The sequence below is a fragment of the Diadema setosum genome, chromosome 2 (assembly GCF_964275005.1).
Source record: "Diadema setosum chromosome 2, eeDiaSeto1, whole genome shotgun sequence".
Taxonomy (NCBI): Eukaryota; Metazoa; Echinodermata; class Echinoidea; order Diadematoida; family Diadematidae; genus Diadema; species Diadema setosum.
In genome coordinates, this window is record NC_092686.1 from 47808608 (window position 1) to 47835626 (window position 27019).

General features: G+C 38.2%; 1 protein-coding gene and 1 long non-coding RNA gene across 3 annotated transcripts in view; both read left to right on the plus strand.

Moving 5' to 3' along the window:
• The window catches only part of LOC140246317 (uncharacterized), a 158446-nt gene extending 149001 nt beyond the window's left edge, over positions 1-9445 (plus strand). For both annotated transcript variants that reach the window (XR_011902457.1, XR_011902456.1), the window contains exon 6: positions 9302-9445. This is a non-coding gene — a long non-coding RNA (uncharacterized lncRNA). The remainder of the gene's footprint in view (positions 1-9301) is intronic.
• Positions 9446-13029: 3584 nt separating this feature from the next.
• LOC140245869 (neuronal cell adhesion molecule-like) overlaps positions 13030-27019 on the plus strand; it is a 93412-nt gene continuing 79422 nt past the window's right edge. The window contains exons 1-3 of the mRNA XM_072325357.1: positions 13030-13042; positions 18144-18246; positions 23232-23410. Of these exons, the coding sequence (XP_072181458.1) occupies positions 13030-13042; positions 18144-18246; positions 23232-23410 (295 nt within the window). The remainder of the gene's footprint in view (positions 13043-18143; positions 18247-23231; positions 23411-27019) is intronic.

Consider the following 27019-nt stretch of genomic DNA (forward strand, 5'->3'; position numbering starts at 1 on the left):
TGCTTGTAGTCTTGTTTATTATGTGATAACCGGGTGAGATTTCCCCCGATAAGTGTCCTGTAATCAGTGGAAAACTCTTTATGACACTTGACTGCTGGACTTTGATGTGATTGCAACTCAAGCTGCTGTTAAGCAGTGACCACTAATGACCACTAATGCCAGCCTTGCATCAACTTTAGTTTGAGAGAGAAAATGTTAGTTTAAGTTAAAAAATGTTGTGGTAAGCTCATGGTTCTACAACTACACATATATGTCACAGAAATTGCACAGTATTGATAAACCAAGGTCTTCAATTCCATTTTTGAGGGTTCTATGTCTACAAGAATGCCTTTATTTGGAAGTGTATTACTACCACTTGTTCTGTTTTCCTGTTTTTTAGTGGAATCAATGCTACAGTCTCTCTTTCTCTTTCTTTTATAGAGGAAATGACAAAACTGACAAAAATCTCTTCTTGCTGCATAGGAAATAGATTCCCAACCCCCAAACACAAACAAACATATCCTTTATCACCATGACAACAGGAGTGCTACAAGCTTAGCCTTGCATTGGTATCATTGCTCAGGAACTGAACCTCTTAAGTTCAAGACATTAATATGTAAATCTTTATGAATTAATATATTATACTTTTTTTCAGAGCTTGTGCTATTATAGATTCTTTTTTTTTTTTCGTTCTGTTATGCACCTGATAGATCAGTAGTATTATCCTGACTAACCAACTAAACAAATGTCCAGTATTCATTTTTTTAAACCTCTCTTTCATCTTGGTAAATCAGGTAAAGAAATCCTTATTGATACATCTTTGGTTACAGGTAATATGTTTGAAGTCATATGTTAGAAGTCTTTTAACTTGAATCTTACTTTTTAAATCTTGATTTTGCTAGAATAGATGACATATCTGTCTTTTCATTTGATGACATCACATTGACTGCAGTTTATACTTGGACAGGAGCTTCAATGATCACATGTTTGCTCAGCTAATCTGAGTCCTATCATGAGAGACTGGGTATGTATCCTGTGGAAGGTTAAAACTTTGCCGTGGTAGGTTGTCATTTCCTGGAATTTGTTCTTGCAGGGTCAGGGTATGAAGTTGAATTTCAAAGAACATTAGTGCTCCCCAGCCACTAAAAAAAAAAGATGTGAATAACAGACTTGGTCCAAGCAGCAGGCACATTTACTCACAAGAGCAATTGATTTTTTTTATTGTGTGTTTTTTTTTTTTAAAGAATCAATTTATTTGCCACCATTCATACTTAAATCCAAAAAGGGTAATTTGACTGCTATTGGGTTTTAAGATTAGAGCGTGAATAGAAATTAAACCATCAATTCTCATGAAGTAGAAATTTCATTTAATCAAAGATGGGTAGGTTTACAAGCATTGTTCCAAATATCAGGTAAAATAGCACCCTTGTTTTCATTTTTAACATTTTACTGAAAATGAAAATAATTCGATATTGACTCCACAATGTAGAGGAGATCAAGTTTACAATGTGATACCAATAATTCAATACCCCCAAACTTGCGATAATGGCTTTCTGGTTCCTAGCAGATGATATCTTACGTTATTTTATCAAAATGTACATCTAAACATCAATAATCTTTAGTATCCATCCATCTGTCAAACCATCTATCTATCTTTCTATCCATCTGCTTGTCCATCCATCTATTTGTGCATCTATCTATCCATCTCTTTGTCTTTTTCTTTTTCTTTCATGTTTGCTTATTTCCCTGTTCCTGTTTATCTTACTCTGGCAAATTTCCCTTGGATACACATACCATGTGAGTGTACGCCCACGATGAGTTGAAAAAAAAAATATGTAGGCCTGGGCAAGTGATCACCATATACGGTTTATTCCAATATTGTTATATTTTTGCCCTCCCTTCTGTAGCCTCTTATCTAATTCCCATTTGTGGTTAAGAGTGCCGCCAATAAAGGGAATGAGTTCCTGGGGTTAGGGGAGACTCTGGTAGAATCATCACAAGGGTGTTGAGGTGACGTTGTACAAGTTTGACTGGCAAACTGTGGTTGAGTTTGGTTCACTATCTCTCTCTCTCTCTCTCTCATTGGCGTCTGTGTACCCGAGCACATTTTGTTGTTGGTAGAGCATCTGAAATATAATTTTGCATGTTTATCGGAGACACTTATCCTCAGTAAAATTTCCACATGACTTGAGAGTATTTATTGTATCATCCTTTGGACCCACTGAAGAGCTTTCTGAGTCGTATAGTTGTCATTTTACTGGTGTAAAATTCCTTAAAACTGATGTTCATAGAATGTTAGTAATTTTACATTTCTTTTATGATATTCATGTTGTACTGAGGACAGTGACATATCTAGATGCCCCATTCAAGTCAGACACTTGTGCCATGTTTCAGGATCAATTGACATTCAACCTGCCCTGACTTTTTTTTTTCCTCTTGTGATATCATGAATTTACTCATATCCTTCAGTCCGAACTACTCTCCTTTTGGGTTCAATTCCCAAAGGAAAATCAGTGAAATGAATACATTTTGTATATGAGCAGTACAACATGTGTTGCTTTACTTTGTTGCATATATTTGAGGCACATTTTGTCAATATTTTTTCATGTTCTCCCGAAGTTGTTACATTTGTGTAGTTTATTTCCTTGCATGAACATGCCATGGCACTTTCTTTACCTTGTGTTGTCCTTAACGTGTCTGTTCTGAGTCCTAAGGTATTGTTACTTCTAATGCACCATTAATGTATTCCTACTCTCACTGTGGCGTTGCCATGGTTACAGCATTCACAACCTCCTTTCCTCCTCCATCTGCATCTAAATGGTCTGACCTCCATCCCTCTCCGGTTTCACGCTCCCTTGCTCCTGTCCTGCCTCTGGTCTGCAGATGATGTTAGGTGCCAACCAGACATGGTGTTGCTGTCATTAGCACTTCCCCAAAAAGGCTTGTCAATATTTCTAATGATCTGTAGCACAATGAGGTTTCTAAATCTCCTGTCATCATTTAGCACCATCTTGTATCCGTCCCAGCAGTCCTGGTGTACGGGTACAAGTCAAAAGCAAAACCAGGCTGGTAAATTAATTGCCTGCATTCCTACCCAGCTACTGGGGGTCCATTGTCGTCCCAACAAATTGGCCGTTGTGGCTGTTAATGAACTTGTTACGTGTGGTGCTCTTCCAACTGCATGAATGAGCCACTATAATGTCTTAGACTTCTGTCTGGTGGAGCGGGCATTGCTCAATCTCTACGTCTGCGTGTTTGGGATTCCTTACCGTGTAATTAGCTGAGCAGACTCTCAGATTTTGACTTGCTGTGGTCATGGAGACTCAGTCTTCATTGTTGCTGATCTTGAGCGTGGGGTCATGAACTTTTTTTATTTTATTGTACTTCAGGATGATAATCTCTAAGTCATGCTTGCATTGTCTTCTGTCTTTCTTATAGGATGTGATTTCCACTAATTTAATATGTTGGGGTTTTTTCTATTACACAAGCAATGTAACAGCTGTAATGCATTTTCGTCATCAAGATTAGCTGTCACATTACTTATTTTCCCTTGTTATCAAGTATTTTCATGATTTTGTTACAAACTGGTATATCAACATTTGTATGATTAGAGATGAAAACCAACATTAGGAGTTGATGAGCTATGTTTCTTTGAATTTTGCCAAGTGACAGGATAATGTAACAAAGTTTTCCTGTTTCAGACAGCAGTGCAGTTAAGTCATTATGTGCATTTTGTATGTGTTACGTATATGGTGGAATCATTCTCTGTATGTTGCTGATAAAAACATGAAATACTTCTGATTATTCAGCACAATTTAGTAAACATATCTTATTAATTTATTAACCTCTCATTATCTTTAACAATTCTGTTTCCTTTTCACAGTGATGGAACCATGATTGTAATATGCTGTGTCTAAGCTAAACTTGTAAATTTGTACTTCCTATACCTTTAGTGGATAAACCAAGCGGTTGCTGTCTAACCTTTATAAAAGACTTAAATGGAGGGGGAAAAAAAGAGAGGAAAATCTTGCCCATAGTCATATGTGCATTGATATCTAATGCTGCACTCAGCACATACACAGGTGTATGTTGATGGTCTTTATGCATTCTTTGACCTATGCAACATTTCTACTGCATCAATCAACTTTCCTTCGGCTTTTGTTCAGGTCCCTGGCGTCTGGTGCAGGAAAAAGCAATATCAAATGCGGCTGCATCCAAAATAACAGTGGGGGGATTATGTCGCATTTCAATTGGTTTCATATTATCCACTGCAGTGGTCCATGCAGAGTATTCACATGTAACCAGTCTGTGAAGTCAAATGTCGCCCATTGCGCTTTGTCTCCATGGAAACAGTGTCGGGGTCATCGTACTTTGATTATGAATGCATCCTTGCTTTGCTGGCATTGATTACAAGGTTCACACGTATAAATTATTGGTTGGCTTGCTATGTTGATTACGAAGACGGCAAACCTTGAGTTCAGATGGTGAATATGAAATTGGCCTCTAATGCCTGGTGTGTGTGGAGTTTTACTAGATGTATTAGAAGAGACAGGATATGGGCAAATATGAATATATTTTGTCATCATATTGCTATGTGCATTGTTTTGTGATGTTAAGTATGTTTGAGATTGTATTTGTTTTTGTTTTTGTTTTCACATTTAGCACATAATGATTGAGTATTATAATCTTTCATTTGGCATTTAGATATGAATAAAATTAAATGTAATAGTCATTCCTAAGCTACAATGTGATCAACTATTGGACAGTTTCTACATCGTCAGTATAAAGTTAGAAGTGAAAGATTTGGTATTGACTATTGACATTATAGTTCTTAGTTCTTCTGATGCATATGCACAGGTGCCAACTGTAGCTTTTTTGCTTTATTTATCTTTTTATTTTTTTGGATAAGATTACTGTAGGTTTCCATGGAAATACTATTTTCTCCAAATAGTATGAAGTACATCTCTGGTGAAAAAAAGGGTAAAACTACTGATTTTCCACAAAAAATGCACCTTTTTAGCCCTCAGAATACTGCAGTGCTGTATCGAGGTTGACATCCATAGTAGTTTTCCGCCATTATACCATATAAAGAATTTAGAGGCTGTTTAACTGTCCAGCATAGGGAAAAAAGAAGAAGACAGAAGTGGTCATTAGTATGTCTGAGATGTAGGAGGAGAGATTTGTCTTGGCAATGTACAGAGTATGCTTGTCTGTGATGAGGGCAACATACACAGTCAAGTAGATAGAAATGGGAGAAGGGATGTATACACACACTTGTTACACACTCATACACACACTGATCCTTGTTAGTGTAGTCAGGGAGCCCAGTGTGTGTATGTATGTATGTGTGTGTGTGTGTGTGGAGTGTAGCAAGCTGCAGTATGTTGCTATCTTACTTAGATAGCATGGTTCCTGCGCATCCACTCTCCTTGATTGAATCTCAATGCAATGTCTATGAATAATTCAACAGTGTGTTGTAGATTTATGTACACCATAGCGAACAAGGTCTATGGAGGTGTTACATGTAGAGTAGTGCATGGTGTCTACAGTGCTGTTGATCAGAGTTTTACAGTAGATGCATTTACGACATGTCTTTAGCTTCTTCAATACCAATACTTCACTGTTGTTCCTTCCATTGTATGTCATTGCAGATGGCGTTTTGTTACTGTATACTGTAGGAATATGAAGTAGCAGAAGTAAAAATGTCTGTTGTGCTTGAAGACGCATTGTCTATTACTTCAACAAGAAGCATTTTAAATCCTTTCTTTTCCTTCTTAAGCTGTAGATAAGAAAACAGTAGCTATCTCAGAGATGCCAGCTGTTACTTTTTGGGTACTCTGTGTTATCTTTTGCCAAAAAAACTGCAGGTCTCATGGAAATAACTTTTTTTTTTTCTTTTCAAAATTATGTTTCTACAGTTATCTGTTGCAGGAAAGGTAAAAATTCTGTTTTCCACCAAAATATGCCCTTTTTAGACCTCAGAAAACTGCAGTGCTATAACTAAGAAATTAGCATCCCTGATATTATTTGGTTTTCTAATGCAAAGATGTTTCTAGTGCTGTCTGAGCTAATACCACAAGCTCACTCCCCCGCTTTATTTATTTATTTATTCAGTCTTATTTAAAAACAGGGTAGTCTTTCCACTGTATATCGCAGTGGGAAAAATGTATCACCCTAGTGAAATGAATGGCAAATATTGCTGTAAATTACAAGTAGTTAATGTGCATATTGTTTTCAAGTTTTACATGCATTTGAACTTGAGATGTTCATACTCTTCACCTTCATATGAGTAAAATTAGTTCAGATCACCATTATTTGCCAGGCAGTGAGGTATTGTTTGCCTTTTGTAAGAAAAATCATAGTGATAGGATATTATACTCACCTCTAGTACCTGATTAATTGGCTGGACATCATTTAAATAGATGTACGGCTCAAGCAGAGTGTACAGTGTGTATATATACAGCTATACACCACAGTGAAAGCTAATATGGAGGAGTGTAATGGGAGGGGGAAATATCCAGTTAGCATGATTGGATTTCGTCTTAAAAATGCAAGCACGACCAATTTTCAGGAGCTCTACTTTTTGCCGTAGCCTGGGCAGCCCTTTGGGGATTGGTCTGTCATGCTCCAGATCACACAGTAATCCTCCAAAAGCCCAGCCGTGATGTTGACCAAGCGGGAGTGCATGAATTAGGGATGAGGGTTGCCACTCTGGGGAGGGGCAAAGTAAAATGAGGCGAGAGCAGGGCGGGGTCCATACCAGCAGCATCACCTCACAAACACACAGGTTTGTGGATGTCCAGATATACCTGCATTGAATATTTTCATCAATTTATCATTAAATATGAGTAATGTGATACAAGTATACTGATATGGCTTCAGATGATTTTTCATTCATTTTAGATTTTTAACATCAATATCCCTGAACTATTCTACCAAAAGGGGTCTGTACATTCTCATGTCAATGCTGCATATATTTGCACGAACATGATAAATATGACAGAAAACTGTCCAGTATCGTCGAAATCAGTATTGCTGACCATGCACAGAATGCCTTCTACAGACCTTTCAGATTTGGTTCCATATTTTTTTCCCCCTGAGAATGGCTGGTTGTAGTTATGAATAATTGACAGAGTCATTAATCCTAAAGAGTGCAGTATGAGTCACCCCTCCCTTGCCTCCTATCTCTTCTACATAATCAAAATTGACTGACACTACACACAGAGTACTGTAATATCACAAACTCCAAGTCTCATGGAGGGAATGAGGGATATTTCTGCACCCGTCCACTAGTTTCCATCCACTTGGTCGGACAAAGGATTTCAGCGTCTTTCACAGCGATGGCGTTGCCAATTGTTGGTGCGAATGCCGCTGCAGTGTTCGTATGTCGGTGTTGACAGATACACGCAGGGGAAAAAGAATGTTCACATTGACTCATGCATAGATTAGCCATGACAGTGAGTCAGCCGCCGAGAGTACACGAGATATTGGCTGGGGGTCTTCTGTAAATTGCCTCAAATTAGTCTGAGATGATTGGTAGGGGGTTGGGATAGGGGTAGGTGGAGAACGGCGGCAGATATTTTGCCTCTTCTTTGCAAGGAGACAAGGAGGAGAGAGAAGAAGGCTGAATTGATTTCAAATAAATCTTAAGCTCTGGTGAAGTTAAACTGTGAGTGGCTTTGCTTAGTTCAATCCTGTGCATCAATGAGAGATGTGGACCAACATGATGCCAGAAATGTATCCATGGTGACTCGAAGTCGAGTTCCCCGTTTTATCACGGGAGGGGGACTACCGGCTGTGTGATGGAGGAGAAAGCAAACGATGGGGCTTTACTCCCAAATGTTTTGTGTATGACTCATGTAGTGGTATCCATCGTCATCTATCTACATCACCAGCCTTGGAGACTATTTGCTCCAGCTTCCAATTTCAAATCTCCCTAATACCATTAAGCCCCACTCCCCTCATCCCTGGTCTTACACCCCTCTCATCTCTCCCCACTGTTCCTCCTGACTCCAGGGCTATTTAACACAAGGTTCCTAGCAGGGGAAAAAGACATTATTTACTCCTACTGGTGATTCCGCAGCACTTACTGCATCAAAATTAGTTACCAGGTGGAGTTAAGCTACCACTCCCTTTGTGTGGGTTATGACCTATTTCATTCTGCCAACAATATCCACCACCATTCCCATGAACAAACTTGAGTGTTGAGAATTTTTAGAGTATACTTCCTATTCTAAAGTCAATGTGCAAATGCTTTGTTTTGTGTAGCTGTTACCAGAAATGATATCTTTTTATACCCATTAGTCCTTCAGTACAAAAGGACATTTTTCAAAGTAACATTTCTGTCAATACAGAAGGGTATTATTTAAAGTAACATCATAAGAATTACAAACCCTCTGAAGATGAAGATCTGAAAGAAATAAAAAGCAGTCATCATGATGTTCATAATAATCCCACTTGAAATTTCACTAATATCTGTAACCCAAACTGATGCAAAAAAAAAAAAAAAACAACTTTATCTGCCCCCACAAGAAAGATATGCATATATATGCTGACTCTAGATATTTTCACTGCTCAATTTGTCCTTGGAACTTGACTTTGCCATGACCACAAATATTAGTCCAGTCCAGACTTTGATTGATCTAATTGCGTGGACCAAAATGCCAATATTTGACTTTCTTTTCATCCAAGAGAAGGCTTGCATACCACAAAGGTCAAATCTTATTTGAACAAGGTTTTAGCTGTATTCAAATCTCTATGACACAATAGTTATGTACATGCATTATCCGCCATTAAAACAGAGGGCATGCATTCATGTGGCCTTTTGAAAGGTTGGACATGTACCAGATAACTTATCAAAAGATTTTTTTTTTTAGCCTTTCCTGTGATCTTGAGTAAATATGTTGGCATCCGCCAAGAGAGACTATACAGAAATAGAGGTATAGAGGCTGTGTACATGTAAACTTTGAGATTCCTGTCATATTTCATTGTTCAGATGTTTTTGAATCATGCTGTGTATGTCATCTGTGTTGATTTATACTCAAGTAGTTGGATACTGTAAAACGAGGAATGTTTGTGTGATTTTTTATTTTGATTTCATGAATTTCGCAAGAGCCAAGATTCACTAAATTAATATGCATGCAAAAGTTTTTGTTTACACTATATTGCATTGAATATTAGAGGCAATTTGTGAAATTTTCATGTCGCGAAAATATCGTGTTTTGCATTTTTTAAATCTTTCTGTGTATAAACAAAGAGAACAGAAAAAAAAAATCATGAAAATGTTATCAGAAGTTTTGTATTGTTCTATTTCTCTTGACAGATTTGAGGCCATCTGAGGAGAGCATCGTGCCAAAGAGTCACTGACCTAGATGTCAACACCTTGACCTATTTATTGGCTATCTACCGTCAAGAGCAAACATGAAGACAATTTGTTGCATTCTCGGCCTAGCCATAGTAGCAATGGCGTGTAAGTATACCATCTCCAGTACATGGAGTCCCTGGACAGTGTTGTATATATATATGTATTTGTCATCCTTTATAGCAGTGAAAAAGCAATGATAGTAGTTATGTAGATTGGCGCTGTCCCATGAAATGCTCCAGAAAGTCTGTGCTTCGGTAGAAAGAATTTCACGGCTCTGCATTTTATTTGCTTCCATCCCCCAGCAAATATGTTTTAAACATTTTCTGTTGGTGTCTTAATTCCATATTTAGTTGCTTTAAAAAGACAGTTCCATCAAAGTCAATAATGTCATATATCCCTTGCTTACCTGCTTCATTGTAGACAAACCAAATATTTTTTGTTCATTGTGCCCTAATGTCAAACTAGATAAAGCCCTTGAATCTGTGTTTCAAAGGGTATGCAATGAATAAAAGCATTGACACTGGAATGGCTGCTACATTATGGTATCAAATAATATGTGAAAGCTGCACTTGACATGCATTATTAGTTGGCAATATGTATGCAAAACTATACACACAATGGTGGTGGGGGATCGAGCACAAGTTCTAACAAGTAGCTCATCTGCAGTGAGATCTAATTGGAACTGACGTTTACAGATGGTTCTATTTCCAGGTAAATTGTTGTAATCAAGATAGTAGACCTTTTCATTTTTGATGTTTTCCATATTGATACCAAAGAATATGGATTCCCCTAGCAAAGTGTACATAAAGGGATTTTGTTTCATGGAATGTTTTGTCTAGAAAGAAAGCAGTAGCAGTAGAGTATTACAATGACCGTCACAGATTGAAAAAAGAAAAGTAGGATATTAAAAGGAACTGTTGGAAGCCATTCAGACGATCACAGCATTAACTGCACCTCGAAATGCAGGATGTAATAATTGTTAACAGCATTAATCAAAAGTGAGCCTTTTTTTAATGAATTTTGTATCTAATTGGGAAAATAATTCACGAAAGTTATCCCAAATATACGAATGACAAAACGTTTGGAGGATTGGAGAATGGGTTATTGTTTAAATAAAAGCACAATGGCACATTATATGGATTGGTAAGAATCAGTGATATGAAGTGCATGCACTTCATCTGATTAGTACAAGCAGATTTATCAGCTCACAGAAAGATTGAAGCATGGACTCTCGTAGAGTCCATGATTGAAGTTAGAGCAAGAGTTATTCTGTCGTAGAATCGGTGAGGAAAAGGAGGCAAGACACTGTTGCAATGAGTAGAGGTCTAAAGTTTCTCAGCATGGGAGTGCATGAGACATTGGAACTGACAAAGATTCATGTATCAGACTCGGGGGAGCCAGCTAGACAACATTTTATATTCTGATTAGACTCCGGTCCCACTCCACAGCCTGGTCTTGTTTTAACATTGATTTCTCCATCTCACATGATTCCAGTCTTCCAGTGATGCCTTCCCTGCTTCCGTGCCTCCTTGGCCTCTTTCATCTAGAAGTTCTCTTAGATGACAGAGTGTTGTTGTTGTTTTTTTTTTTCTCCTTGTATGTGTTGTAGTTTGTGTGTATGTGTCTGTCTGTCTGTCTGTGTCTGTATGTACTTGTTGTTGAACTTTCACTCTACCTAAAGCTGACCGTACTCAACCATCTTTCTTTTATCTTCTCTTCTTCACCCAGTGTCTGTCACATTCTATACTTTCCTGCCCACTGTATTTCCTTTCTATCTCACTATAATTGTGTATTGTGTGTGTGTGTGTGTGTCTGTCTGTCTGTATCTGTCTGTTAGTCTCTCTGTCTCTCTTGTCAATCTTTCTCTCTTGTCTTTCATATCCTGGTATGTTTTAATTGCCTCTCAGTCTCACTTTCTCAATAAAGCCCCACTCCTTTCCCTGCCTATCTTATCCCCCCCCCCTTCTCTCCTCTTTCTTTCCTTCTCTGTCGTTTGACGTCTTTCTCTATCTCTCCCATTCTCTTTCCATCCATCTCTCTCTCCCTCTCTCTCTCTCTCTCTTTCCCTCCCTCTGTGCTCATTCTTTCTCACTTTTTTCATCTATCTGTCCCTTTGTCTCTCCATCATAGTTTCATCTCCCTCTTTTTTCTTTTCTTTCTCTCTCACACACACACACTCTCTCTCTCTCTCAATCTGTCTTTCTGTCTATTTTTCTGTCTCTCCCGCTGTCTTTGTCATTTGTTTGAGTTTCTGTCCTCTTTATTGCATTTCCTACTTCGTTAACATTCTCATGACCTTGTGTTTTATGTTGGCGCTTTGCGATGTGCTCTGCGCCAAACGAGGCATGACTTCCAATTAATGGCCGGGATAGTGCTCCATTCCGCATCACCTCTGAATGTTTTGCCCATTAAACAATCAGGCAGAGTTGATAACCAGTTATGTGATGTCGTTAGAATACACATCACCCCACATGATTGGCTTGGGAGTGCTTTAAATTCTACCCTATTCTATACTTTACACGGTTGCACTAACTTTAAGAATGACAGAGTGATTTTGCTTTATATGTACAGTCTTTAATTTGAACTGATCATAGCACCATAGCACTTACCAAGTTTATTACAAATTGAAAAGTTTTATGTATCAAATTAGTTGCACTTGTTATTGAGTTGAAAATTTCCTGTGTTGCTGTTATTTATGAAATTCCGTCCTATGTCGTTACAAAGTGGTCCTTTAAACAAGACAACCCCCCCCCCCCCCAAAAAAAAGAAGAAATCCCTGCATGAGATGACAGACTCAATATATTGGTATGTGTTTGTCTGAACCCTGGTGTAATTGCACACAAGGATTGACTCTATTCCTGGACAGCTGAATTCTTAACCAGCAGCCTGCGAGTCTGAACTGCAGCAAGGTTTCCATGACAACCTCACAGTCGTATTTGGCTCTGAGTGTGAGACACGATCCAGAATTTTGGCCATTGAGTATATATTTGTTCTGTCACTCATCCTGTCCCCCTTTTTTCTGTTTCTCTCCATCACATTTGAATAATTGCTGACTATAAAGACTCGGTAGTGCAGGGAAACCGTGGAATGGGAAGGCTAACCCCACCTCAGATATTTTTGAGAATCCCCGTAAAAAAGATGGATACAGCTTTATCATTGATCTCCATGCAATTACACACACAGTCATAGAATCTCATCTGGAGTTGACTGTTGCAGAAGAGCTTTGATGCACATACTCTCTGACCGGTGCTATTCGTGGTTTTCAAATGTACCCTAGTTGGCAGCAAATGAGTCGGGCCACCCTCGAATCCCCAAACTACGTGGTCTTCTGTCTCCCTGAAAAATCAATGAATTGACAGGGGAAAAGAGACATACATGGATTCAGGCATGCACACTCCTATGATGATAATACACACACAACTACAGACTCATCCTTTTCAGTATTGGAGCCCCCCCCCCAAAAAAAAAAAAAAAAAAAAAAAAACAAACAAACAAACAAACATAAAAGACAAAACCAAAAAATCTGCATATATTCTGATGTATCCTTCCTTACAGTATTCATGATTTATGAACTTTCAGGAGGTTGGGTTTCAGTAGCAGTGTTTGTGCCACCTCGGAATTCTCGGCTTAAGCTTTTCATGGATATGTGTGTTGCCTCTCTGATACCACTTTAACTTTTAGTCTCCATGGCAACCAGAGGTTGGCTCCTAGCTCATAAGACAGATCACCCCAAAGTACATGTACTGCAGGAGCACTGAAGTAACTCCAGTAACTCCAGTACTGGCTTTATGTATGTGTAATCTGCTGGAGCATCCCTTCTAATGTTGGTATTATTTCATTCTTTCGCTTCTCTATTCTTACTTTATTCTTTCATATCATAAAAAATACCTCGATCATTTGTTGTTTTTTTTTTCTCCAAGCTGTCAAGCTCATTTGCTATCATTCATTGGTATTAGAATTACTTCTTTCTTCTCTTATGACTTTGCGCCGTCATCGCTTCCATATAAAAAAAAACATACAGTTTAATTTGCTGCCAGTTGTAGAATTATTTTGCTCTTCCCTTCTTTGATATTTCAAAAATGTAGTTACTCAGCTTGTTCATTGCGAAGACCCACTATCTGGTAGGTACCTTAATTTTGTTGCACTGTGTAGCATGCAGATTGTTCCATTACCTGCTTTGTCAGTTTCCACAAGTTTTTGCTCTTTCTTATGATAAATGCATGATGTATTTTTTGTCTGTTTTTATGATATATATTCCAGTGTTTATTAAACCCATTTTATTGTTCACTTCAGTGTTCAAGATCAGCTCCACCTATCCATAATTTATGTGCTTTTCATGTTCTTTTCTGAAATGCTGACATTTCTGTAGCTTGTTTTTTTACCTTTTTTTCGTGATATGTTCTGAAATAAATGTTGCTTCCTTGTGTAGTTACTGTGTCTTGTATCTAGTTACAATTACCGTTTGTAAAGTTTGCTGTGCTTGTTTAATATGCATGAAAGTAAACATGTGAAAGTAAACGTGTGTTCTGATTGGGATTGATGTCTGTTTACTCTCTCGTAGTGATATGTTTTCATTCCTTTTAGCTTGTTGTTGTTTATCCCATTGAGGACAAGCTGATTTTTACTATAACATGCATTTCTGATAGCTACCTGCCCGAGTATACTCCGAAATATTCTTCAGCAGGTTAAATGGGTATTGACAGATATGCAGTTCCCCAAATGCATAAAGTTATTGTATGACATTAGTTGTAAACAAGGAAACTTGTAATAAGGACAAGGAAACACATGTGGTGCCAAAGAAAAAATGTTTTATGTCAATGAACAAGTTTCTGTATATCAGCTCTCAGAGTGGAGACTCTTTCATGCTTTGCTTATCTGTCCAATACAATTGTAGCATATTTTGAACAGCCAGTCCAGGCGTTGAATGGTAAGTTACTGGCAATTGTTATGACCCCATACCAACACAGCATAGTTTAGTCACAGAATGATTTTCTTTACATCTCATGCACTAAACAGAATGAGAGTAGAAAAAGTTTGTTTTGGTAGAGCTGAAATTAATTCACATAGTGATATGCACATGGAAAATGTGTTGTTAAAGTAGTGTGAGATAACACTTCACATGTGGTATCAGAAAGGGGGTGTGGCATGAGCAGTGACTTGACATCTACTGCTGATTGCAATATATGCCATTTTGCTTCGGGCTTGAGGAACCTTTTAAAGAGATTGCAAGAATGGAGTGGGCTCTGTCAGTAGTAAGACAATCATAGCAGTGCTTTGTTCAGTCAACCATGGCACTTGAATTATTTAAGCTCATTTTAAAGAGTGTGTACAGTTCTGGTTGATGTGAGGATTTAGCTTTTAACGTTTTGCGAGATATTCAGAAACCACTGTATGAGATGTCAAAGAGCATGCAATTCTAAGGGGTATCAAAAGTTTATCTGATGAAAATCGGTGTTGGAAGTGGCTGAGATATCCAAAAACAAGGTGAAACAAAGAGATCCTAATTAAAGGCGTGGCCTGTCGCCTTTTATTATCATCACTTTTTTGGATATGTCAGCCATTTGAAAACCAATTTTCATCAAATAAACGTTGAATCCTTCTTAAAATTACATGCTCTTTCACATTTCATAAGAGGTTTCTCATTATCTCACTTAGGAATGTTCAAAACATGAATCCCCACCTCAACCAGTACTGTGCAGTCCCTTTAAGCACACTCTCTCTATACCCACCCTGATACTTGCAGGCCTTTGGGTTTGCACGTGGATTGTACATTGAGGGAAACATTAGTGACAGCGTATGCTAGGATGCCGGCCAATGCTGTCAATGCATGAAATATGTAACAAAATTGTCAACACCTTCAAAATTTGGGCACATCTGAATTTTACGACAACTTTTGTCAGCCCTTCACAAACTTTGCAGAAATATGCACGACGTATATGCAAACTACTGTAAAAGTGGATTTTCATGCTTCACAGAATCAAGACGTGAAGTACTATTTGCATGCAGGAAATGTGCAAAAACTTCAACACTGAAAATTCCCACTTTTACAGTAGCTATTCCAGTGCGTGCCGTAGTAGATTCAGTGCAAGAATACATGAACTAGTTGAATTAAGACCCATGATCCAAAAAAAAAACAAAACTGTTGCAGTTATTTTGTGGCAATGAAGCCAATGCATAATCATTGCATAAACATAACATGAAAATACATGTTTTGAAGATTACGCATTTCATAATCAATTTGTAGACTCGACATGACGAGAAAGGGACTTCATGCCACTAGATAACATGCACTGGCATGCCATAATGTGGGGCAGTGTGGAAGCCAAATGCATGCAAGTATCGGGACCACTGATGCATTGTGACCTGCTTTTGTCATTGTGTATGTATGTATGTATGTATGTATGTATGTATGTATGTGTGTGTGTGTGTGTGTGTGTGTGTGTGTATATCTGTCTGTCTGTCTGTGGGTATCTGCACACATGTGTTTTTTCACTGCTACACCCTCTACCAGTGTACCTCTTTCCCCATTTCAACAGCTAGACCTAAAAGTGATATAATTTATGATCTAACGATTGATTAGAGTAGATTGTTTACTCTCACAAGAATTCTGTGTGATGTATTTCTCGTTGTACACAGTAGACATATCTAGACATGTTATTTTCATGATTATAATGCACCACCTTTCATGTCCCTTTAATCATGATTCACATCTGTTTGTTGAATTACTCATCTGTGTTGCCTTAACATGTTTACAACTCCACAAAAACTTGAACTGGAGAGTGTAAATGTCAGAATAGGATTATTGCATTACCAGGTAGAGTATCTTTTATGCTTTGTATTGCTGAAGCCTCTGATACTGTTGTGGACAGTATGAGAATGTGAGTAGATACGCAGCAAATGATTCATACCTATTAACACGATGAAAAAGGAGTGGTCTTTAATTGTCTATATAAACATGGAAATCAAGAAAAAGAAGCCAGAAAGCAAAACTGCCTGAAAGTAAAGTATTGAGATAAAAATGCATTCTTCTCTGAGATTAGAAAGTCAGCATGGAGAAGGTATCATGATGGCATCACCTATTCTAAATCAGAATTGTGTGTCTTCGTACTTCAAGGAACACTGAAGGAGGTAAAGAATTGATTTAGGGGAATGGAGCAAACGTCTTCCCCTTCTTTGGTCATCCCATATGTGGAATCCTCATGGAAAGAATATAATGCCACCCCACTCAAGAGACATACCTGCTGTTAAATTTGCATGGTCTCAGATTTCTTCTCTGTCACGGCTCCCCCATCCCGACCCTGTCTCTGTGAAATAAACCTAAAAATCCAGTCGACGAAATATTGATCGCCGGCCGCACCATCTCCACCCGCTCAGGAGAGCGTTTATTCCCCCCACATCTCTAGGGACGCTGTCTTCATGTAGAATTGTGATAATGTTGAAGGTTTGCATGCACACTGCCGGAGTGTCATGTCCTACCCTGTATTTACCCAGAGCATTATCGGTCACTAAACTTTGCTCTAGGTCTTCTACTTCATTTGTTTGTTTGCTTGTTTGTTTGTTTACTTGCTTGTTTTTAAGGCACTTGATTCTATGATTGATAGTTTACCTTGAAAAATGACGATAAAGGCACAATCCATTTGTAGCTGTTATTTAGATTACACATTTCATGCTGTACACAGTGCAGAAGATAACATTTTGTGTGTTCTGCATTCTTTTTGATTATTAAAGTTTGTTTGGAGGGTTGATAGCCAGCAGTTGTTATTTATTTTTTTTTTTTTCCTACGCCGTCCTGGTTCTTGCTGAGTTTTATGCCAGTGAAAAACATTGTGAAATGAGGTAGGGAAAAGGGGGGCAGCAAACAGGAATAGAAAGTATCATGAGAAAATGATCCAAACTTGTCTTTCTTCCCCATCATTACATATGATCAAAAGTGATATACTCACTAAACTTATTTACTGAGATGCTGATTATCAAGTACAATCAAACCTGTCTATAGCGGCCACGTAAGGGAGACATAAAAAGTGGCCGTTACAGACCGGTGGCCACTGTAGATAGGATCTTTAACATGGCTTTCCTCTTTAGGGGAGGGGAATTTTTGTAGCGACCATATACGACAGGTGGCTGCTATGGACAGGTGGTCACTTTAGACAGATGGCTGCTATAGACAGGTGGCCACTAAGGCAGATTTGATGCTATGTTGTAATCCTGGCACAGGACTTGGGTAGCTTTCCTCAAGGTGTGTGTGCACATTCACAAAGGGAAAGTTCTAACCTTGTTCCAGTCTTTTCCTCTCTAAATGATACAGCATATTGATTATTTAAGGGGCATTCCAGTTGATTTTCATGATTTCGCATTATGTAGTACATAAATCAAGAGCTCCATGTATAGATTTGTAGAATTTATTGTGGTCTTTGAGTGGAGAAACCAATGCTCTGAAAAATCTTGAACAAATTTCATTGAACAGTGTGGACGACATAGGACCCTTACAATTTCAGAAATGTAGCAGTGTAATTCCATTATAATACCACTTGTGTAACAAGTTCACCTGCAGAATCTATGCATGCCGTCTTCTCTTGTTCTGCTTTCTTGAGCCCCAACTCATGCATTCATATTGTGAGGTTGCCATGTCATCATCCTTGTTCATTGCAATTTGTTACGAATTTTGAATAATTCTTATTCCTCATCCCAATCGCTATAAATTCTAAAACTCTGTACTCAGTTTAGATAATTTATAGTTGTTCAAATGTAAAAGTGTGAAAATCATCTGGAGGTCTCCTTTAATTTTCTCTCTCTTCTACAGACGACTCACCTCCTTCCATCACTGAGCATCCGGGGGACTCATCATCCGACGCTCGAGTCCCACTCAAGTTGAAGTGTGAGGCCGGAGGATTCCCACCTCCACAGTGAGTCCTTTATTTAAAGGAAACCCAAACCCAAAGAGCAATGTGGATTAAAATGTTAATTAAAATGCATTCTATAATTCTTGTTAGACTATTGAATGCCAGTGGTAATTTGTGGATATTTTATGCTGCAAAAAAAAGGGTATTGGCTCCATTTTGCAGAAACTTCATCCCATGAAGATACATGTATCTTGCTTTAAAGGAAACCAAAACTCGAAGGAGAAATGTGAATTGAGTGAAAGCAGCAACATTAGTAGAACACATCAGTGAAAGTTTGAGGAAAATTGGGCCATCAATGCAAAAGTTATGAATTTTTAAAGTTTTGGTGTTAGAACTGCTGGATGAGGAGACTACTAGAGGTTATGATGCCATTTGGAAAATGAAATAATGAAGAACCTGGAAACTGGTGTGAAGTCCCTAGCAATGTTCATTGACCTGGAGAAGGCGTATGATACTCTGGACAAAAGGACTCATAGTAAAACTCAGTCATTTGGGTTTAAGAGGAAATATTTTACAGTTTGTAAAGAATTTCTTATTACATCGTACTTGCCAGGTCAAAACAGGAAATGAGAAATCTGATATTTTTCATATCGAAAATGGTCTCCCGCAGGGCAGTATTTTGAGCCCAATATTGTTTAATCTAATGATTTCTGATGTACCTGTAAGCAGAACGAATAATGTTCATAATTTGTTATATGCAGATGATTGCGTTATCTGGACATCAGGAAATGATATTAGAGAAATGACTGTCCAAATTCAAATATACTTAGATGTTTTGAATGAATGGTTCACTTCACGGGGACTGAAAATATCACCGTTGAAGACCACTTCTGTTCTTTTCTCTCGTGGAAACAAAGATGAGCGCGTTCGTCTATTGTTGGAGAAAAATGAGCTGAAATTTGCTCCTCAGTATAGATATTTAGGAGTGATATTTGATAGGAGGATGACTTGGAGACCACACTTGCAAGACGTAGTTCTACGATGTAAGAAAAGGTTAAATATATTGAAAGTTTTAGCTCATACAAATTTTTGTCAAAGCATACAGGAATTGTTAGGCGTATACAGATCTTTAATACGCTCCATAATAGATTATGCTTGTGAGGCTTATGATTCTGCTACTATGAGTGTTAAGAATGTTTTAAACTCCATACAATATCAGGCTTTAAGTATTTGTGCAAACGCAAAAAAAGGGACAGCCCTAAGAACCCTCCAAGTGGAATTCGGAGAAATGCCCCTAGAGTTACGTCGAGAGATGCTCTCGGCTAGACTGAAAGCACGTATTGAGAGTACTCCCAATCATCCTATGAAAGAAGGGCTTAAAAATTGTTGGCAATTTGAATTTTGTAAAAACACTGCTTCAAAAGAACCATTTGGACAAAGGACTCAAAACTCATTCGAATTTTTAGATCCACATGTTGAATTGTGTGTAAAACCTCCTAACATGCCTTTCTGGATGTGGAAGCCTCCGTGTGTATCGACACAATTAAAAGAGTGTGTGTCAAAGACCGACAACACAGCCTTCCAAAAACAGGCCTCCTTAGAAGTGATGTATACCAAATGGCAAAACTATTTACATGTATATACAGATGGCTCCAAATCACTTGAAGGCAAGGTAGCCTCTTCGTTTTATGTGCCAGTGTATAAATGTGTTCAGAGTAAAAGAATGCAGAACCAAACATCTGTTTATAGAGCCGTATTGGCGGCTATCACGCTAGCTTTGTATTGGATTGATCAATTACCAGCACTTCATACAGGAGTAGTTATTTTCAGCGACTCACTCACTTCCCTGCTAGCCATCCGATCTCAAAGAGAAGAAAGTTTTGTTACAGAATTATTAAGTTTCTGCACTAATCTATATTTTAAGGGAATATTGGTAAGTTTGGAATGGATTCCTGGACACTGTGGAATAACAGGAAATGAAGTGGCAGATAAAGCAGCAAAAACGGCTTTACAAAATGTTTCCATACAAGTGAATTTAATACAAAACTGAAAAGGTGTTATGTGATAAAATTGCAAATGAAATGGGAAGAGACAAACTCCCCCCTCAAATATGTTCAACGAGAGGTTTCTCAGACCTTTTTATGCACTTTGAATGACAGAAGAGCTGAGACAATCCTACATCGCCTCAGGATGGGGAACTTAGGTTTATATGACAATTTGTTTCAAATAAACCAACATGTGTCGGGTATGTGTGAATATTGTAACGTCCCAGAAACAGTTGATCATTTTCTTATGTTCTGCCCGAGATATATAATACCCAGATCTATGATGTTAACTGAAACAAAAATTCATGAGAACAGCATTCAAAGCTTATTAATTTCAACTAACCCAGTATACCAAAGAGCTCTTGTGTTATATGTTGAAAGATCACAAAGATTTTAGATAAACTTTCATGCATGTTATGAGTGTACATAGTTTGCACTAACTCTGCCTGGAGGTATTCTGAAGAGGCAATTCATGCGCACCACAGCCCAAAGATTGTTTACTTTACTCAAAAAATTATATGTGATGTCTATATATATTTGCACCTGATTAATATTGATTGTTTATTTTGTTTGGCTTTGAACCGGACAAATTGAGGTTCCTGTGTTGGTAAGCATCGGACTCTTCATCGATTGTCCGATTTTCCTCAAACTTTCCCCTGATGTGTTCTACTAATGTTGCTGCTTTCACTCAATCCACATTTCTCTTTGGGTTTTGGTTTCCTTTAAACCAAGATACGTGTATCGTCACGGCATGAAATTTTTGCAAACTGGAGCTGACAGCCTTTTTTTTTCTTCTTTTTTTTTTCTTTTTTTGTTTTTTTTGCAGCATAAAAGTTTGTGAATTACCACTGGCATTCAATAGTGTAACAAGAACTATTAAAATGCCCGCGAACATTTGTCGTTATACGTTAGATGACATCATTCTAAACTCTGTCATATCTCTTTGATCGACCCAATAGATGTCATGGCTATGTACTGTGTATGCCATATTTTTATGCCTCCGCCACGAAGTGGTGCCGGAGGCATTATGTTTTCGGGTTGTCCGTCCGTCCGTACGTACGTCCGTACGTACGTCCGTACGTCTGTACGTCCGTACGTCCGTCCGCTTTCGTTTACGCGATAACTTGAGTAATATTTACTGGAATTTTACCAAACTTGGTCCAAGTATGAAGTATGATGGGGCAATTATTTGATTAGATTTTGGGTGAAATCGGCTAAAGGTCAAAGGTCAAAGGTCAAGGTCAAATCATGAAATTGTATCCGTTTACGCGATAACTCAAGACTGGATGGAGAAAATTTCACCAAACTTTGTTGGAGGATGATGTATGATGGGACAATTACTTGATTAGTTTTTCAGTGAAATCGGACAGAGGTCAAAGGTCAAAGATCAAGGTCAAATCCTAAAATTTATCTGTTTACGTGATAACTCAAAACTGGATGAAGCAGCTTTCACCAAACTTGGTCCAAGGATGATGTATGATGGGACAATTAGTTGAGTAGATTTTAGTGACATTGGCAAGAGGTCAAAGGTCAAAAGGTCAAGGTCAAATGCTACAAATGTTGCAATTTCCCCCATATCTATGCAATGCCCAAAGGTATTTTCTTGAAACTTGGTGTGGACATGTACTACTGTGTAAAGATTCTCCAGAGAGAGTTTCATGTCATAAGGTCAAAGGTTAGGTGAAAATGTTGCAATATCACTTTTCTTGCAAATGGTTCAATGTATCTTCGTGGAATTTGGTACATATGCATGTACTGTCTGGCAGGGATTATCTAGGGAATGTAGGGGTCATGGGTCAATAGTCAGGGGTCAAAGGTCATGGTCAACTCCTCAAAATTTTACTATTTCCCTCATATACTAGTATATGCAATGCTTGTATTATTAGTTTCAAAACTTAATACATGCATTACCTAATGGAGATTCTCCGGGAAATTTCCAGCCAGAAGGTCAAAGGTTAAGGGTCAAAGGCCAGGTTTCAATGCCCCCCCCCCCCAAAAAAAAAAAAAAAAACACACACACACAAAAAAAAATCTATTTTGTACCATCATCACACTCTTTCTTCATACCTTGGAAATTACTCAATGCATAAACTTCCCCAAAATTCCCCAAATATGTGTACCTGCACTCTTAGAAAATTATAGCAAACCCAGTTCAAGACATTTCTGACAAACATGTCATTTCAATATTTTGCCAGTAATGTGAAACTGTCATGGATCACACATTGTGAAGACATTGTACTATACGCCTATTGGGAGAATCATGCATTATGGCGGAGGCATCAGTCGCCATAGCGACATTTCTAGTTAGTGAGTCTAATTTTTCTTGAAGCAGGACTTCCCACCATTCCAGGAGTGGTTGAATACCCGATCATGAAGTACAGTGATGAAAGAAGAGATGTACGCCTGGATGCTGCATTTATGTCGGGATCAGAGTTAATATATTTATGTATCATAAAATTTGCCAGATATGGAACCTGACTTGCAAAATCTATGAAAATATAAACCTGGAATATGTGGGGTATGCAGTACTTAAAGCCGGTTTTAAATTTGCTTGATGATGATGATGATGACAATGACAACAGCAACAACAAGAATGACAGTTTAGGAGTAACAATTTTTGAGCGATCACCTGACAGTTGTTGTAGAACCAGGTACATTTAGTATTTAATAAGCTCTTTCTTTGGCGTGCGTATATTATGTGGAGTAGATACAGTGGCGGATCCAGAGGGGGGCGCAACCAGCGCACGCCCCCCCCCCCTTATTTTTCGTTAAAAAACAAAAGAAATAAAAAGAAAGAAAGGAAATAAAACCCGGAAGTGGCACCAGAAATATTAGTTGAGCCCCCTTTTTACAGAATTCCTGGATCTGCCCCTGTATGTGCACTGGGAAACCGTGATGTTGAACAATTGTCTTTTTCAATACAACGAATGTGCTAGAGATGGGAAGAATAGAAGGTATGAGTTCATGAGGCATGTTTATTTGCGTCTTGTGTTTGGTTTTCAGATTCACCTGGACGTTGAATGGGACTAATTTTGAAGTCTCAGAGAATGACAGAGCCAGTCTGGAAGGAGGCAACCTGATCATCGATGAGCCTGGGCCGGCAGACAATGGAGTCTACCAATGTTTTGCTACCAACAGACTGGGTACAGCCATATCAAAGAAGGCAAAGGTCGAGGCAGCTTGTAAGTCACTGTATTCATTTTTATTTTTGTGTCTTTATTGATTTTCATAGCAGATGCATAACAGAAATAAATATGACCAGAAATCTTTGCAAGTTAAGTGTCATTTTGCTCCATTTGTTTCAATTCAAGATTCAAATTCAAATTCAAATTCAAATTCTAGTTGAATATGTAACTTTTTTTTTAATGTTGTAGCATTTGACTAGGGTCAAGACATTCAGTATTTCATAATCCACTTCACATCAAAATAACATCAAATGGAAGAATGCTTCTGTTTGGATGTAAATATATAAATGAAGAGTATCTTATTTGTGCCAAGACGTTGAGAGCCCATTGAATAGTAGGAGATATACAAAAGTTATGTGTTTATTGCTTGTGAAAAGTTCAATATGTACTGTTGATGCAGCGTTCTCTCCAGTAAAACACTTGATCTGTTTAGAATTGGTAAATACATTTCTGTAATTTCAGGTTAGTACTTCATTTGATTAGTACTAACTTTATTTGGTTAGTACTTGATTTACTTTATTTCCTGAGTTGGATAGCAGAGCGAGTAAACCAAATTTGCTATCTTCCTTTTCCATGATTTGAGGTAGTGTTTGTGGGCAAATCTTTACAGACTCCTCTGCATGCCTATTCTGACCAGGATACCTAAATATTAGCCAAATTGGGTACTGGAATGAAATGGAGCTGCTGTGTAACTTAAAATATTCTGCATTTACCTGATATGATTTGAAGTCCAACACCCTTCACCAACACTATTCACTCACTGAAAGTTGTGTGATGATATAAGGGGACTTTTCAAGTGCACCTAAACACATTATAGCCATTGCAGTCATCTTTCTTCTTTTTTTTTCAGCCTTCATCTGTAAACTTTGGTTTTTATCTTCATCTTCATTCTAAATCCACGGTGTATATTTATCAAACTTGACATAGATTATTTTCAGTGAGAAGAGGATTCAGAGTCGTTAAAAGACAAGGTCACCCAAATGTATGTGTGGATTGAGTGAGTGCAGTAATACGAGTAGAACGCGCCAGTCAAAGTTTGAGAAAGATTGGACAAATCATTGAGAAGAATAATGGTAGGCTTACTATGTACAAAGACTATATGCTAATACAGTTGAACCTCTCGTATCCGGACAAGTCGGGACCGGGGCTCATCCGGATAAGGAATTTGGCCGGATACGGGAGACTCAATGCTTTATACATGTACATATACATACACATGTACTGATGTAGCCCATTGTAGTGCCACATGTAGTAATGTGTATACTGCAACCTTTTCATTGTTACATTTGGGGATGTTTCGGGATGTTGAAATGTCTGAAGGTAAGCAATTTGGACGGAAATTTGATGCAATGTATGTTAATCATATTGGAAGTAATATGTAATTCATGTGTGTTTGGGTAGGAGTTCTCAAGGAGTTGGGAATCCCCCTTTCTTCCCGTAATCATTAAAAAAAATCACGGCGAGATTGCGTCCGGATAATAGAGAGATCCGGATAATAGAGAGATCCGGATAAAGGGAGGCCCGATAATAGAGGTTCAACTGTACTGTAAAACTAGAAACATATGTGGCATGGTAACATTTTTATGGATTGGAGCTGATTGCATTTTTCATGATATGATCTGGAATTGGCTGCTGGCATTGGTGCATTGTGTAGGAAAAAATCTGTGTGAATTTTACAGAATTTCTGACAGTTTGATGCACACAGAAATGTCTCGTTTTACAATATACATGTACAGTGGTGTGCTACAGCTGGTATAATAGCAGGCTCTTGTTTGTTTGTTTTTTTTATGTCAAAACTTGTACTACTACTTTAGCTTGTCAGTATGGATATGATGGGCGTGGGTATGAGTGTGTTAGTATATGTGTGGCGCTCCGTCGGAATGAGTCAAAAGTCGCAAAAAATGAAATCGTAGTTATGCCTATAAGTGAATTCTACAGACTCTAAGCTTTACACTGATATGTAATACAACTCATTTCGACATCCCTAGAGATCATAAAAACGAATATTAACCACGTTTGTTATGTCAGTTGATTTTCTAAATAACGGAGAAAATCGCTCTCAAAGTTCAGGCTATGTTCATGCTCACAACCTGTTTCTTTCACGGGACGAAACAATACAACTGTCCTGCTTAGCGACGGCGTTTACGCTCCATCGCACGCACTACCGTATAAGGCGATAGCTTGGGTATGTAAGATAATCAACCAATCGCAGGACAGGTCTATCATTAACGATTCTGACCAATACGGCAGCCCGAATGTAAACTTCGGCGCGTTTGTGTCCGTGCCGCTGCCGCCGCATGGATGAGTCGGTACGCATTGTGTGTCGGCTGCGTTGTGGTTTGCCGCAATTTTTAACTCATAAACAATAGGAAACAGTAGAAAGAAAAGAAGGCACGCAATGCGTCTTACGAGAAGCGTCTTTTAGCGAGGGCGTTGATCGCTTCCATTCTCCTCCCATGTTGTTGTCAATGGAAACTAAAGAGGATGCGTTTAGCAAGTACCAATACCTAAATAGAACCTGAGAACCTATTGTAGGCGGGCACGCAATGCGTCTTACGAGAAGCGTCTTTTAGCGAGGGCGTTCATCGCTTCCATTCTCCTCCCATGTTGTTGTCAATGGAAACTAAAGAGGATGCGTTTAGCAAGTACCAATACCTATTAAATAGAACCTGAGAACCTATTCTAGGCGGGGGTTCAAAAGACAGCATCGGCAGAAAAAGTCAATGAAGTTGATTAACGATAGTCGTCTTTTGAGATCGTGTTCTTTGCGTGTACTTAAAACCCTCAAATTACGCACATGGTCGTAATGTTGCAGAGCATCAAAAACTGCTTTCGCGTCTTTTCTGCTGCAGCTGTATACAGCCGTAACATTATGAATTCCCGCCATATTAAAGGCACATTTCCTTTATAGGCGTTGCGTGCACAGTAATTATCGCTTATCACGCTTGCCAATGCTGCACATATTATACATATCAGAAGCAAAGGTTGATGTAGGCTTGACAGCTTCACGTTGGGTTTACAATGATTCTCAGTCACTTTTTCTAATAGCATAGCATATAAAAAACAATTAACTTGTAGCTTAAGCGGAATTATTTTTTTTTACATCACATGTGCAGTTACAATCTTTCTGCGTTTGAGAAATGGATCATAAATAATAATACTGAAAAATATTCGGAATTAATACTTAGGCCTTCTTCACTTCGTTTTGTATTCACAAACCTTATCAGAAAAAAAAAAATGATGCTTGATTACTTTCGGGTAAAGGAACTACCGGAAAGGAACCGCATTTAATTTTCTTGTTAACGAACCTAAGCTAATAGCAAACCATATTTCATTGTGTGATTAACGAACCTTCAGAATAATCAATTGTATTACCCCCCTCCCCCAAGGAAAAAAAAAAAGCATTTCAATGTCATGCGTTGTCAATAGCGATAAAAGGCCCGTTTTATTTCGTAGTGTGTCTCAGTACTCCTGTGCTTATTTCTAAGGATGTGCCTCTCTTAATGATTGCGATTGATGTTCAACTATTTCTTTCACGCGAGCTTGAACAGGAAGAAGCTAAAATTCAGGCAAGGAGACGAGTTTTCTTCCATGAAATGCAATCAT